At 41.3% G+C, this 14,194-nt stretch overlaps 1 protein-coding gene across 2 annotated transcripts in view; it reads left to right on the forward strand.

The window, feature by feature from the left end:
* The window catches only part of LOC137379829 (putative ankyrin repeat protein RF_0381), a 214,984-nt gene that overhangs the window by 170,377 nt on the left and 30,413 nt on the right, over positions 1 to 14,194 (forward strand). The window contains exons 13-14 of one of the 2 annotated variants that reach the window (XM_068051206.1): positions 4,141 to 4,304; positions 12,260 to 12,376. In XM_068051206.1, coding sequence (XP_067907307.1) covers positions 4,141 to 4,304; positions 12,260 to 12,376 — 281 coding nt within the window. Of the gene's footprint in view, positions 1 to 4,140; positions 4,305 to 12,259; positions 12,377 to 14,194 lie in introns of those variants that run through there. The other variant, XM_068051209.1, reaches the window with a different exon arrangement.

Below are 14,194 nucleotides of genomic sequence, written 5' to 3' on the forward strand. Positions count from 1 at the left end.
GATAGGAGCCCAAGCAGTCCTGGGAGAGAAAGAAAATCAGGAGACACAGGGGGCCCTCCTCTAGCCAAAAAGGAAGATGCTGTGAGCAGGAGTGAAACGCAAAGACCTGTGTGCTTCCATTGTAACAAAGCAGGGCATTTAAGAGCTGACTGCTGGAAACTATAGGGAAAGCCTGCAGGGTTGATCAGGGCCCACCTGCTCTGTGAAGAAATGAACCTGATGGAAAGCACAGCAGAACAAGCTGTGGCTTTAACTGCAGTAAGAGTGTGACCCAGGAAGCTTACTACTGCAAGTGCCGGAAAATTCAATAGGATTCCTGAAGATTATCAGAGTTTTGTGTCTGAACGGAAAGTAACCCCATATCCCTCGAGTGGGGCAAGCAAGCCCATAGTAATTCTCAGGGACACAGGGGCCACTAGATCCCTTTTACTGGAAAGGCCTGACCTTTCCCCCAGAAAGAGCAGTAAACACCAGAATGGTGGTGAATGGTATTGGAGGGCAATGTATGCCTGTACCCGTGCACCTGCAGTGCGACCTAGTTTTGGGACCGGTGACCATTGGGATTGTCCCTAGTTTGCCTGTGGATGGGGTTGACCTGCTCCTAGGTAATGATCTGGCTGGGGTGAAGGTGGTAGCTAGCCACCCCCCCATAGTGAAAGAAAGACCGCAGGAGGTCAGAGAGTCAGGGCAGTGGCAGGAGACAGTCCCCTGCAGTTTCCCTGAATGTGTAATGAATCAGGCCATGATCAAACCAGCTCCCCCAGAGGAGACTGAATTGGCACTGCAGGCAGATCTCCAAGAAAACTATTTTTCTTAGACTTTATTTGGAAAGTTAAGAGACCCAGGGAATTAATTAAATGGATTCTCCCTAGCTCAGGCTCAGCGAGCCGACCCAGTATTGCAAGAGTTAGCACAGGCTGCCAGTCTGAAAGTAAAGCAGAGGGAGTCCCTGATTGCTACTATTTAAAGAATGAGGTACTGATGAGGAAATGGAATTCTCCTCACAGACCTGAGAGCAAGGAGTGGACAGTAGTTCAGTAGTTAGTGGTGCCGCAGAGGTCCCAGAGAGAAATATTAAGAAGGGCCCACGAGACTACAGTGGCTGAACATGTTGGTATACGAAAGACCAAAGCCCGCATAAGACAACAGTTTGACTGGCCAAAACTCCACAAAGATGTGGTGGAGTACTGCAGGTTTTGCCACGTGCCAGGTTGAGGGGAAACTCCAACCTACAGTGAAACCTGCACTCCTAAGTCCTGTACTGATGTCAGGAGGACCCTTAGCGGAGGGCTGGTGAACTGTAAGGGACCGAGAACAAAAGGGGACAGGCAGGCAAAAGTTTGGCAAAAGATTAGAAAGGGAAGGGGAAAAAGCAACCAAGAGGGCAGGTTAACAGAAGTCCGGGAAGAATCTCGGGTGAAAACCCTTACAGTCCGGTCAGACAACCCCGAAAAATTTGAAAAGTTATACCCCACATCCTCCTACGTAAATGCAGACACTAGAAACACTCCATCAGAGTTGCTAACAGCATTTAAAGGAACTTTCAGAGACAAAGAAAGATCTCTAGTGGGCAGAGAAACCATGAGGGTGATGCCTCACCTAGTCAAAGTACCACAGTGGAGTGCAACAGAGTCTGCACAAATACCTGCAGGCAGGAGTGTCCCAGAGGACAAAGGGGAGATTAGCAAAGAATCCTCCCCCGCAGTCAGAAAAAAAGAGAACCACCCATCTCCTGAAGTCAAAAGCCTTTGTATGACTCAACAAAGCACTGAAAAAGAGTTCAGGATAGACCCGCCCACTACTGTCTCTCCTGAGAAACAAATTCTAACTCAGGACTAATTAAACCTAACCATCTCAAAGACCCTAGACAGCCATGGAAATGGGCAAACTGAAGAAAAGCTTTCCCCCAAAAAACACATGTTATTGGGAAGCCAAAAAGGGGCAATTAAAGCAGCACTGACACAAAGAAAAGACAGGCTGTATTAAGTTTTAGGATTTTATGAATGAATGGGAATGAATGAGAGAAATGCAAGCTTTTTTTTCTGTATCTTATATTTTCTATCGACCCTTTTAATGAAATGCGCTTTTCTCAAATTGCATTTCATTCCACTGGGTATGGAGGTGTCATGCAGACCCCCCCCCCCCACCTGCTAAGAATGAGACACATTAATTTTGTCATTTGAACATTGATTTGAAAACTGTTGCTGAAGTGCAGAAAGACTGGTTCAAAAAAAAAATCACCAGGCCCTTGGTTAGAAAGACATTTGCATATTAACAGACGGTACTTGTGGAGACAAAGGGGTTACTTCCCTTATCCAATTTAACCCACAATGGACTTTGAGCACCAGACATTGAAGGTGAGGGAGCTCAAATTTCAGGATGACTGCTGGGATGGCCGAATCCACAAAAAGACATGGTCAGACCAGCTGGTCACTGACTAGCCTGCTTGGCAACCTAATTTTTCTGAATTGTACAAACAGTTTTGAGCTGAGAGACGGCAGTGTGCTGCTGGACTGCAGAAATCCTCTCCTGTCTGGCTCTCCCTCTCTTTCTCACAGAACTCCAAATCCACTGAAGACACATGAACTCCAAGAGAGAAAGGTCTCCTACAGCGAACAAGGTTTAAGAAGAATACTGGGCCCCAATGAAGAACAAGATCTACCTACAATCAAGGACGCTACAGTGAGCTCGAAGAACTGTAACAAAAACCCCCTTCAAAGATTGCCTCAAATTTTTCCACTTTATTTTCTTCTGCTCTTTTCTGTCTCTATCTGCATGTGTGTATCACATATGCACACTAGCATGGGCAAGTCGTGTATCCATAGGCGTTAACCAAATTAGAGTTTAAGCTTAATAAATTTCAACCTTTCTTCTTTAAATCTAAGAAAACTTGTTGGTGCTGGTTTCTTTTTCTTATAATTGGAAAGCAGTGAACAAGGATTCACCAAGGGGGAGCAAAAAATGGTGTGTTTAAAATTAAACCTTGTTACGGTAAGACTAAAGTAAGGCTGAGAGGAAACCCTAGACCCCTTTCTCACCTGGTCGTAACACTCTAAAGAAAAAACAATAGGTAATAAAGTAACAGATAATACCTCTAGATTTAGCTCAGTTATGCGTACAAAAGGTTATGCACCTTTAGTATAGTTTCAAACAATTTTGCATCCTGATTTGGGTTGAAAAGTTTCCTATTCTAATCAAGCAGTGCAGGTCATGCAGAAGGGAGCAAATTAAATGTTTTTCACAAATGTGCTTAATGTTATCTGTACTATTTTTGCTTGGTTAATGATTATCTGCACAGTCAGTTGCATGATTCTATTGTGATATAATTAGAATATGCAAAAATATTTGAGATAAGTATTAATCTAGAAAGTTCTAATGATACCTACCTGTTGTACCAACCCTTTCCTGGAGATAACAGTAGGATCAGCTTTTTCATTTAGAAAAATCCTAGATCCTACTCCAAAGTGTGGCTCCCCCCACCTCTTACTGCATCACTAACATAATTGTGTGACACAGTTAGAGCTAAGTTCTCCCTTTTGTGGTGCTTCCAAATCATGTTATGTGTAGCTGTTGTGCCAAGACTTCATCCACTTTTACTCTGATACTATGCTAAAAATTACATAAAATGTAGAAAGCATGGATAAAACAGAAGTTTTGATGCAACACCAAAATGGCAAAAATAAACATCAAAACATGTTGCTGCTGTGACACATCATCTCAACCCCCCTACTTTGTCTTTGACGTTAAGGGTTGTTATTTTCTCTCAGAATAGATCCACCTCTATTATTCCTCATATCCACCCCTGCTAGGCCTCAGACAGATTTCAGTGTTTCTCAGCCTATCTATTTCAGGTCAACCTCAATCACGCCTACAGTAACTCCCTGACCTTCCAGGAATGGATATGGTCTTTTCTGGGCCACATGATTTTTATTTAGTCAGTGATCTGTTGCTATTTTCAAAGCCCCTCAATTATAAAATTATGTATTTTTTTACCAGATGAAATTCATTGATTTTATTTTCATGAAGGTGCCTGAAAGTAACTAATCTATTATCTTAATTTTACTGTGTTTAGATTTATTGTTCTGTTGTTTTGTAATTTATAATACATAAAATAAATTTTTTTCTGTTTCTCACACACAGTACTTTGCACCTTGCTGCTGTTAACAATAATTGCAATGGCCTGCTGATATTACTGCTATCAAACGATGCTGAGGTTGATGTACTTAATTGTGACCACTGCACCCCTCTTTTCTTTGCAGTTCAGGCATCAAACTATTATGGGGCAAGTCTTCTAATAAAACATGGTACTGAAGGCATTTTTTTCTTCTTTTAACAGTACAGTTAATCTTATTTGGCATTGCTTCTGGATAAATGTAAAAGAAATGTCTTTCATTCTTTTTCTGTTCCTCTTACTTGTCACCCACTCTTATTCATTCTCTACCTCTATCTTTCACTCATTTTGTCGTCTTTTTCTTTCTCACACACGTTATCTCATTGTCTTTGCTGTATCTCTTGGCTTGTCCCCAACTGTTTTTCATTATATAGGCCTGAATTTTCCTGAAAACTTCCACGTAGTAATGGCTCATCTACTGCACTCACCGTTATTCTAGCGCAATTGTTCAGGACATTTTGACATGAATGATTTACAGCATTACTTATGATGCACCTTACTTTCTGGGTACTGTTGTCCCGATTCACCATTACCTTCACTAAAAGTGAATGAAAATAGGTTTGCCTCCCCCCCAAAAAAATCAATGGTGATCACTAATTTCTGAATTAATGATACATTGATCGCTGCTGTCACTTCGACTGATACGGCATGGTGCTCTGTACCAATCAAATAATATTCAATAAACATTTAAGAGGTTAAAACAAAAGCAAAACATTGTGGATGCTGCAAATCTGAAATAAAAACAGAAAATGCTGGAAAAATGCAGCAAGTCAGGAAGTATGTGTAGAGAGGGAAACAGGAAAAAGATATGTGATGGGGTGGAGGAAAGTAATGATTAAATGACAAAAGTGATGATGGTTCAAGGCAAAAGGCAGTGATAATGAGACAAACATATAAAGAATAGATGAATCTAGAAGATTTATAAATGGTTACAGCAGGATAGCAGAGGAGGGGGAAATTCTGGTGAAGAGTAGGCCAGGGCCCAGGAATGTGAAAGAAGAAAGGCAGGTGGATCCCTGGGCTCCAGACAAACTCAGTGACCATGTACCAGTAAGGGATCCCCTGACCAAGCAATCACCACACCTCCTGCATCTCTAGTGACTCTGGTGCAGCCATCCTCCATTCCCAGCACCTGCTGTCTGAGAGGAAAATGAGAGTGATGGTTAAGGTCAAAAGTTGTTAACTTCAATGTTAATGTTCCTCGAATATGCATTGAGCTTCATTAGAACAGTGTAGGAGGTGTAAGGACAGTGCGATAAGAGTGGGAGTGGGCTTGAGAATTAACATGGTAAGCAATCAGGCTTGCAAACTACACAGAACTGTTCAGTAAAGTGATCACCCAATCTGAAATTTGTCTCCCCAGTGAGGGGAAGACTGCACCATGAACAGTAAATAGTGTTTGAAGAAGTACAGGTAAATCACTGTCTCACTTGTAGGGAGTGTTTTGGGGCCATGGACAAAGGTACAGGAGGAGCTAAAAGGGTAGATGTTGCATCTACTGCACTTGCATGGGAAGGCGCCAGCAGGAGAAGAGCAGGTGTTGGGGTGATTAAATAGGGTGTCATGGAGGGAATGGTCTCTGGCATACTGAAAGGGGAGGGGGAGATGTGTTTCGTGGTGGCATCATGCTGAATGTGGAGAAAATGGTGGAGGATGATCTATAAAATTCGAAGGTGGGGTGGAAAATGAGGACAAAGGAGGCCCTATCATGGCTCTGGGAAAGAGAAGAAGGGGGGGGGGGTGGTGTGGAAGTGCAGAAAATAGGAATAGAGCAATCGAGAACCCAAGAATCACAGTGTAGGAGAATCCTCAGCCGAGGTATAATGAAGACATTTAAGAGATTCTTATGGAGGATGGCATCATTAGAACAGATATATTGGAAAACAAAAAACTGGGAGAGTCCTAACAAGAAGCAGGGTGGGAACAAGTATTATCAAGATAGTTGTGGATGCTGCTGGATTGTAGTTCACATTGGTGGACAGTCTATCCCCAGAAGTGAAATAGAGAAGTTGAGCAAGGAAAGGGAAGAATCAGAGATGAACAAGATGAAGGTAAGAGAGGGCTGGAAGTTAGAAGCAAAGTTGCTAAAATATTCCAGTTTAGAGCGAGATCAGGAAGTGAAACTGATAGTCATCAATGTACAGAAAAAAGAAGTTAGGAAGGACCTGAGTAGGACTGAAAAAATGTTCCAGGTATCCCATGAAAAGGCAGGCAGGGAAAAAAAGAGGTTCTTTCAATGGTGCTCAACTGATTAAATAAATTAATATATATATATGAAATCAAAATTGCATGGAATCTAGCGATGATGAAGTTGACAACCATTGCATGTCCTCCCTTTACCCATGCGCTTCCATGAAGTTCACGTTGGTTAGAGCTTGGTGAAATCCTCAGTGTATTCTCAATTTATTTATTCTCTAGCTGATGTCATGTAAGAATAGACCAAATAAAGAATTTGAACAAACTTTCCCTTAAAACAGAAAATTATCAAAGCATTAAAGCAAATTTTGCTCAAAATCATAATTGCCGCATCTAACCAAATGAAGCCGTTTAGTCCCACCAGACACATTTTCATTGTAAAGTTCTAAATACTAAAATTCCCACATTCATTCAATAAAATCGACCAATAATGGGGAATTGAAAAGATCCAGACAATTTTCTCGCAATATTCCGTAGATTCACTTTCCAGCTGATAAAAGTCTTCAGGTGGATTTTGTTATATAACGTTAAGCTGTAAATAATATTATGCTGGGGTCATTGTTCTAATCCCCAGGCTATTCATTTCCACAATCAATGTTAAAGATACTTGAAAGTAATGAAGGGCCCTTGTTTTAGCAGATTGGTGTCCATTGGCATCGACCCGATTATTGATGGATTCAGATTAAATTAAAATGATATCTTAAATGAGAGAATAACCAATATATATTCAAATAATCATTTGGTAGTATAGAACTTGAGTATTGCTGAAAATACAATACTCAATATGTATTTATTAAAAATAAGTAAACATGAACTTTGTTTATGCTAATCATCCTGGATAAAGTTTTTAAGATTTTTTAAATATGAAAATGTGAAATCTGAGCAGATTGTTTTGCGTTTTTATTCTTTTGTTATGTTGATGTAAACAAGGGTAATGCCTCTGCCTCCAGATATAACTGGCCTGTGTATAAAACTGGCCTGCTTCCTAGCAATAGAGCCACTTCAAACCTCTTTGGATCATCATTATTAATGCTGTGGCATATGGTGAGTTCCCCAGCACATTTTGGCTTAGGATCATTGCTGGAGGATTGGGGTCTTACTTTTGGTGATCGTTGAAGGTAAAACTATGCCAGATAGAGCTCAATGTGGGAAAGTGTGAGGTAATTCACTTTGGACCTCAGAAAGATTGATCAGCATATTTTCTAAATTGCAAAGAGCTAGGAACTGTGGATGAGCAGAGAGATTTAGGGGTCCAAGTACAGAAATAACTAAAAGCTAGTGGACAACACAAAAATATAATTTAAAAAACTAATGGAACATTGGCCTTTATCTCAAAAGAACTGGAACACACAGGGCAGAAGTTATGTTACAGCTATGCAGAGAACTAGTTAGACCCCATCTGGATTACTGCATCCAGTTCTGGGCACTGCATCTCGGGGAGGATATATTGGTCTTAGAGAGGGTTCAGTGTAGCTTCACCAGAATGATACCTGAGCTATAAGTGTTAAATTATGAGGTCTAGACTAGATAGACTTGTATTCCCTTGAATGAAGAAGGGGTGATTTAATTGAGGTGTTTAAGATGATCAAACAATTTGATAATCTGATGGAGAGAAACTATTTCCTTTGGTGGGGAGTCAGGAACAATGGCCTTAAAATTAGAGCTAGACCATTCAGGAATGATGTCAAAAAGCAGTTCTCCACACAAAGGGTGATGTAAATATGGAACTCTCTCTCACAAAAAGCTATTGAGGGTAGATCAATTGAAAATTTCAAAACTGAGACTCATAGATTTTTCTGAGGCAAGGGTATTAAGTGCTACAGAACCAAGGTAGGTAAATGGAATTAAGATCAGCCATGATCTAAATGAATGGCAAAACAAGCTCGAAGGGCTGAATGGCCTACTCCTGTTATTATATTCCTATTATTCCAACAATGCTGTTGCAGCATATTTCAGGCCATTATATTTTTTTTTGCAAGAATATGAGGCAGATTTTCCCTTTTAAATAAATCTGTATGTGAATCAGAGTTGTTATGGGAACACTTGTGAGTGTTGCTGCAATGATATTTTCAACATATTTGTAACATATCTTAAAACGTTACCTGACTTGACCTCACTTTTGCGATGAAAGGTCCTGATGCATGGTTTAAAATTTCATGCTTATTCATGTCACTCAGTGAGATGCGCTATCTAATTGAATCATTACTACATCCACAATTTATTGGCACCTGTCCGACATTCTCTCGAAGCCAACGGCTTTTATCTTTTTATTTCTTTGTCATTTCCATTTGCTATTTTGCATTAAAATATTTAAACTACTTCTCAACTGGTTACTGTAGCTAGGCCACCATATACCCAGCATAATATGCTGCTATCATAATGGAAGTGGGAGTTTAGAAATTGTGAGGATTTACTCCTGGCAAACTACTCTTATAATACAGATTTGAGAGATCTAGAAACTGGAAACAGGGATCTTTCAAGACTTAGAAAATCTGCTGATCTAGCAGTTTTATCCTTATCAGTGCTTGCAGATAGAATTGACAGGAACCATCCTCATATTGACCCATTAGTGTACAAGCTGAATAAGGTACAGTTTTCCCGAAAAATATCTACCTGTTGCAGAGCAGTTTGATCCAGTTTTTGCTTCTCCTTATTTGAAGGCACTGATGTTTTCTTAGAGTATGATTCCGCAGACTGGCAGCTTCCTGGTTCTCATTCAATTGAACATTGTTCAGGTTAGCTTGGACAGTAAGGGTTGTGAGGCTATTTGACTGTAATATCACAGCTGATCTTGGCATGCACACATATAGGCCCCAATATTTACTTGGGGCTGTGAAGGGAGCAGGTTTGGAAGATTTCCAGATGGGAAATCTGGAATTATGAACATTGCACAGCAGCAAGGATTGGAGCTCCAGGGGAGGAAGATGCAGACATCTTTGCAACAATAGCAGGAGGAGGAGGAGGAGCCTGATGTGGTGAGGGCATCTGCAGTCCACAGCCAGGGATTTGTGGGCTGGACTGATCAGGCACGCTTCAGCTAATCTGAAACAGTGCAGCCATCTGCCACACCAATTCTATCCCTAATGTGCCCCCCAGCCCCCAGCAATAATCAATCCCAAGGACAACAATTCATCGCTCTCACAGACATCCATTGCTCACCTTTTACTCTTGCCATATCTTTTTTTCACAAGGCAGAAGGTCGTTTGAGAGGTGGTAGGCAAGAATAGGGAGGATGGGACGATGGATCTTTGAGATAAAGTTTTTGGTTCATAAACATAAACAGGAATGTGACAATGTAACACAATGTTAAACACCCAAGTGAATGCTCTTGTACAGCTATAAATCCTTCTTTCTTTTTCTACAACATCTGTGGCTTCAGCAGAGGTAAAGGCAGGCTGCTTGTATCCCTGCTCTGACTGCTCAGATGCTCTTGACCCCATCCTCTGGATTCTAGAGCCTGTGAAAGACATCTGCATGTGTGCAAGTGCAGATTCGATCATAGGGACAGGAAGTACAGGTGATAGCATATGGAGCTCAGATTGAGGTGGGCGGCGACAGCTCAGGAGTGGAACACTTTGAGCAGAATCTCCCCTTCTGTTTACCCTTTCTCCATCTTTCTTCTCATGGCCCACCTGCACTTCTCTGCTGTCTAAGAGCTGGAGAACACTTTGCTACACTTCAGTGAGGCATTGAATGGCCAAGGCAAAGTTTACCTCAATCCTCATCAAGATAGCAGTCTGAGTGCACAAGCCATTGGCAAGGGCCAGCATGCACTTGGTTGCCTGCCATGTCTGAGGCTCAATGCAGGTGGCCACTCTTTCAATGGATGTAGACATCAGTGTGAAGGGCTGAGACACCTGGTACTTATGCTAGAGCCAGACTGCTCCAATCTCTCTGCAGTCATGCACAATGCCACTGGAAAGGCTGAGAGAACCTCAAACATTTTCTGCTGCTGCTCCATAATAGTTTCCTTTGTCAGTGCTCCCCCCAAGGCTCAGCATCTGTGTCCAGCTGAGCAGAGCTTGGAGGGTCCTGCGCCCTCCTACCATTCTCCACCCCTTGCTCCTACTCACTTGTGATGTGCATTTCTCCTTGTGACAATGTCACTACCTGCCTTGGAGGTTCCACCAAGGTGTGTGTATTTGAGCTGGTGGAAGGTGCACAATTGTTGTATGATGGTGCATCCTCAGAGTGAATGACCTCTGAGAAGTCTTCCTCCTCCTCCAGCACCACCTTCTAAGAGAAGCTAGTAGGGCCTGTGAGAGATGAAAGACATGGAATAAAACTGAGAAGATGAGAGGGTTTTAAGTTATCATTGTGCATGTCATCATATTTCAGCAGCTGATGACAAATCTACATAAGTGAATATTGTATGCAATGTGGCTGTGTTATAGTTAATTCTGTCACCATTAGCTGGGAAACCCCCATCTCGCCATCACCAATGGCCAGACATGTGGAAACCTGGCTTATGTTCAGCGCATCCTCCTCATAGCTGTCAAGGAGGACCACCATCGGGTCTCTGCCTCTCCCCAGTGTTTTGTGCTCTCTTCTGCAATGAGAGAAAGAAGAAACATATAATTGAGAGCTGTAGAATGTTCTGAGATGATGGAATGACAACATTTGTGGAAGGTCACTGTGAGGGATGGGTGTGTCATTGAAATAAGATAAGGCTGAATTTCAGTGGTGGCTGGTCAGATGGGAACGTGAGGAGGAATCTCGAAATAAAGGGATGGCTGCACCTGGAAGTTTTGCTGGTCTGATTCTAATGTGCAGCAGAAGGCTGCGGAAAACAGAGTGAGGGGTTTTGTATTTGAATGTACCTGATCAAGTCATCGAACCTCTGGCAACACTGTATCCAAGAGCGAGGCACCTCATTCTTGCTGCTGACTTCCTCGGCAATTCCAGCTATGCCTACTTGTTCTCTGAGGCTGCTTTTTACCTCCTGTCTGTGGGGAACAGAAGCTCCCTGTGGGCCCTTACAACCCCCAGCACGATGTCCAGGAAAGGGTTGGAGAAGCGTGGTATTGCCTTTCCAAATTGAACCTCCATCTGTGAAGTTCCTAATTCTATCATGACACTTTTACAATGCTTCAATTCTGGCCTTTGCAGAGTCCATTTAAATTGTGGAGCTGAAACAGACTGATGCGGGTCATCATTCACACCCATCTGCTCGAACTGGTCAGGAAACCCAGAAGTCAGATCCAACCACAGTGGCTGGGTCAAAAAGTCGCCCCACTGTGAAAGTAAAAATTCAGCCCAAGAACTCTGATTTTTTTTAAATTATCCCTTCTTTAGCCCAAGGACATTGCTGCCTGGCTAAGATCAATCAATTTAGCACAGTACCACAGATTAAATTTATGATCTTTATGGCCTAAAAGGTTCAGCAATAGAAATATGGTGCATTTAGCTATGAAGCTGTCAGAACTGTGTTTTTATTTATTTGTCAGTGTTAAAATGATTATGTTCCAACAGAACAGCCAAGGCATCAGGTTGCAATAAATACAATGAACACATTTTAATATGGTTTTCCCCAACCTAACCTCAAAACTTAATATGAACACTGACATCAAAGGTGAAATTGATAGTACTGGAGAAATTTTCCCAAGTTATCAATCAGGCTGGGGATTGGATTCATGAATTATCAACATAGAAAACAATTTTTTGTTAAATAGACTCTCTGAGTTTCTTGTTTAAAATGCAGTTATGGTCTGTCCATAAAATCAGCAACATTTCAATTATTTTTTCTGTATGATTGTACACCTGCTAGAATTGTATGAGGTACTGGTTGCATCTGCTAAAACATACAGAGAAGCATAGACTGGGTGAAATTTTAGAGAGTGAAGCCAGAGATGTGATGCTTCCAACTTGCATTAACATTTTATTTTTCTCTAGGAGCAGATATAAAGCAGAAGAACAATCAAGGTGTTAGTGCATTTGATTTAATTCAAGATTATCGTGAATGGATTGAGAGTGGATGCTTTACAGAGGAGATAATTGCTTTATTAAAGGGTAAGTAGCATTTACTACAGTATATCATCAACTTGTTACTTAGAGTTCCCTGAAGACTTTCTTCAGTTTCACTTGCATTTACTTCTGTGTTATTTTGTAGGGAAATAGTTTTATTTTACACGCTTGCATTATACTCTACCATTAATGTATATTTCTCAAGGGAAAGTAAAACAGAGTATAATATTTACAATGTTCTGGAACATGATTCTTTACTTTTACTATTTATAAAAAGAAAAAGAAAAGGAAGATTTGCATTTATATAGCGTTTTTCACAGCCACCAAACATCTCAAAGAGCTTTACAGCCAATGAAATACTTTTGAAGTGTAGTCACTGTTGTGATGTAGGAAACACAGCAGCCAATTTGTGTACAGCAAGCTCCCACAAACAGCAATGTGATAATGACAAAATAAGCTGGGATTTTTTTGTGATGTTAATCAAAGGATAAATATTGGCCAGGACACTGGGGAAAGCTCCCCTCCGCTTTTTCAAATAATACCATTGGATCTGTTACATCCACCTGAGAGGGTAGACAGGACCTTGGTTTTTAACACCTTATCTGAAAGATGGCACCTCTGACAGTACAACACTCCCTTAGTACTGCATTGGAGTGTCAGCCTTGATTTTTGTGCTCAACTTCTGGGGTGGGACTTGAACTCAGAGGCAAGAGTCTGACTAACTGAGCCACGGATGCCACCAAGAAGCCAAGAGGACTGGATGACAGGTCTGTAAGGAACAGGCTAACAGTGGGTTAGAACAGTTTTTTCACCTCTGTCACCTGGCATTAAATTCAGCGCAGTCTAATGAGCTGAAACACTTTTCTCTCTGCCTGGTGTATAGTATCCTGCTCGTTTGAAGCTAAGATTAAAATGGAATGTTGCAGCACAATGAAAAAATTTTTATTTCTCCTATGGCCACTGCTATACTTAACTCAGGAGTGCTTACTACTGAAACTGAATATTAAAAAAGGAATAAGTTTCATTCCTCAGCACTGAAGTCGTTTATGCAAATATGCCATGAAAACTCAGAGAAAAATGTAAATATAACAAATTAGATAATGCTGTTGCAATTTACAATATACCCATTTGTACTGCAACCTGATAGAGTAGCAGTATAGCAATTGAGTGGACTTTGTTGTATTTCATAATCTTTGACTTTAGAAATTAACATTTCCCAATAAAGATTGATTAGTGGCAATTCCAATCAATGTACATGAGCAAAAAAAATGAGTAAAGGTGGTTATGTGAAAATCTATAATGGAATCATTTTAATTTTCATTCACTGTGGTAGTGGAACAACCTTCCGTTTAAGTAATATCCGGTATCAGTAACATTAAACAATGTTATTTCAATTAATCATTTCTAAATGCGGATGCATCTGTCCATGACAGTATTGGTAGGAGTGACCACCACACAGTCCTTGTGGAGACGAAGTCCCGCCTTCACATTGAGGATACATACCGTCCATCGTGTTGTGTGGCACTATCACCGTGCTGAATGGGATAGATTTCGAACAGATCTAACAATGCAAAACTGGGCATCCATGAGGTGCTGTGGGCCATCAGCAGCAGCAGAATTGTACTCAACCACAATCTGTAACCTCATGGCCCGGCATATCCCCCACTCTACCATTACCATCAAGCCAGGAGACCAACCCTGGTTCAATGAAGAGTGCAGGAGGGCATGCCAGGAGCAGCACCAGACATACCTCAAAATGAGGTGTCAACCTGGTGAAGCTACAACCCAGGACGACTTACATGCCAAACTACATAAGCAGCATGCGATAGACAGAGCTAAGCGATCCCATAACCAATGGATCAG

Source organism: Heterodontus francisci, chromosome 18, assembly GCF_036365525.1.
Source record: "Heterodontus francisci isolate sHetFra1 chromosome 18, sHetFra1.hap1, whole genome shotgun sequence".
In the NCBI taxonomy this organism is placed as follows: domain Eukaryota; kingdom Metazoa; phylum Chordata; class Chondrichthyes; order Heterodontiformes; family Heterodontidae; genus Heterodontus; species Heterodontus francisci.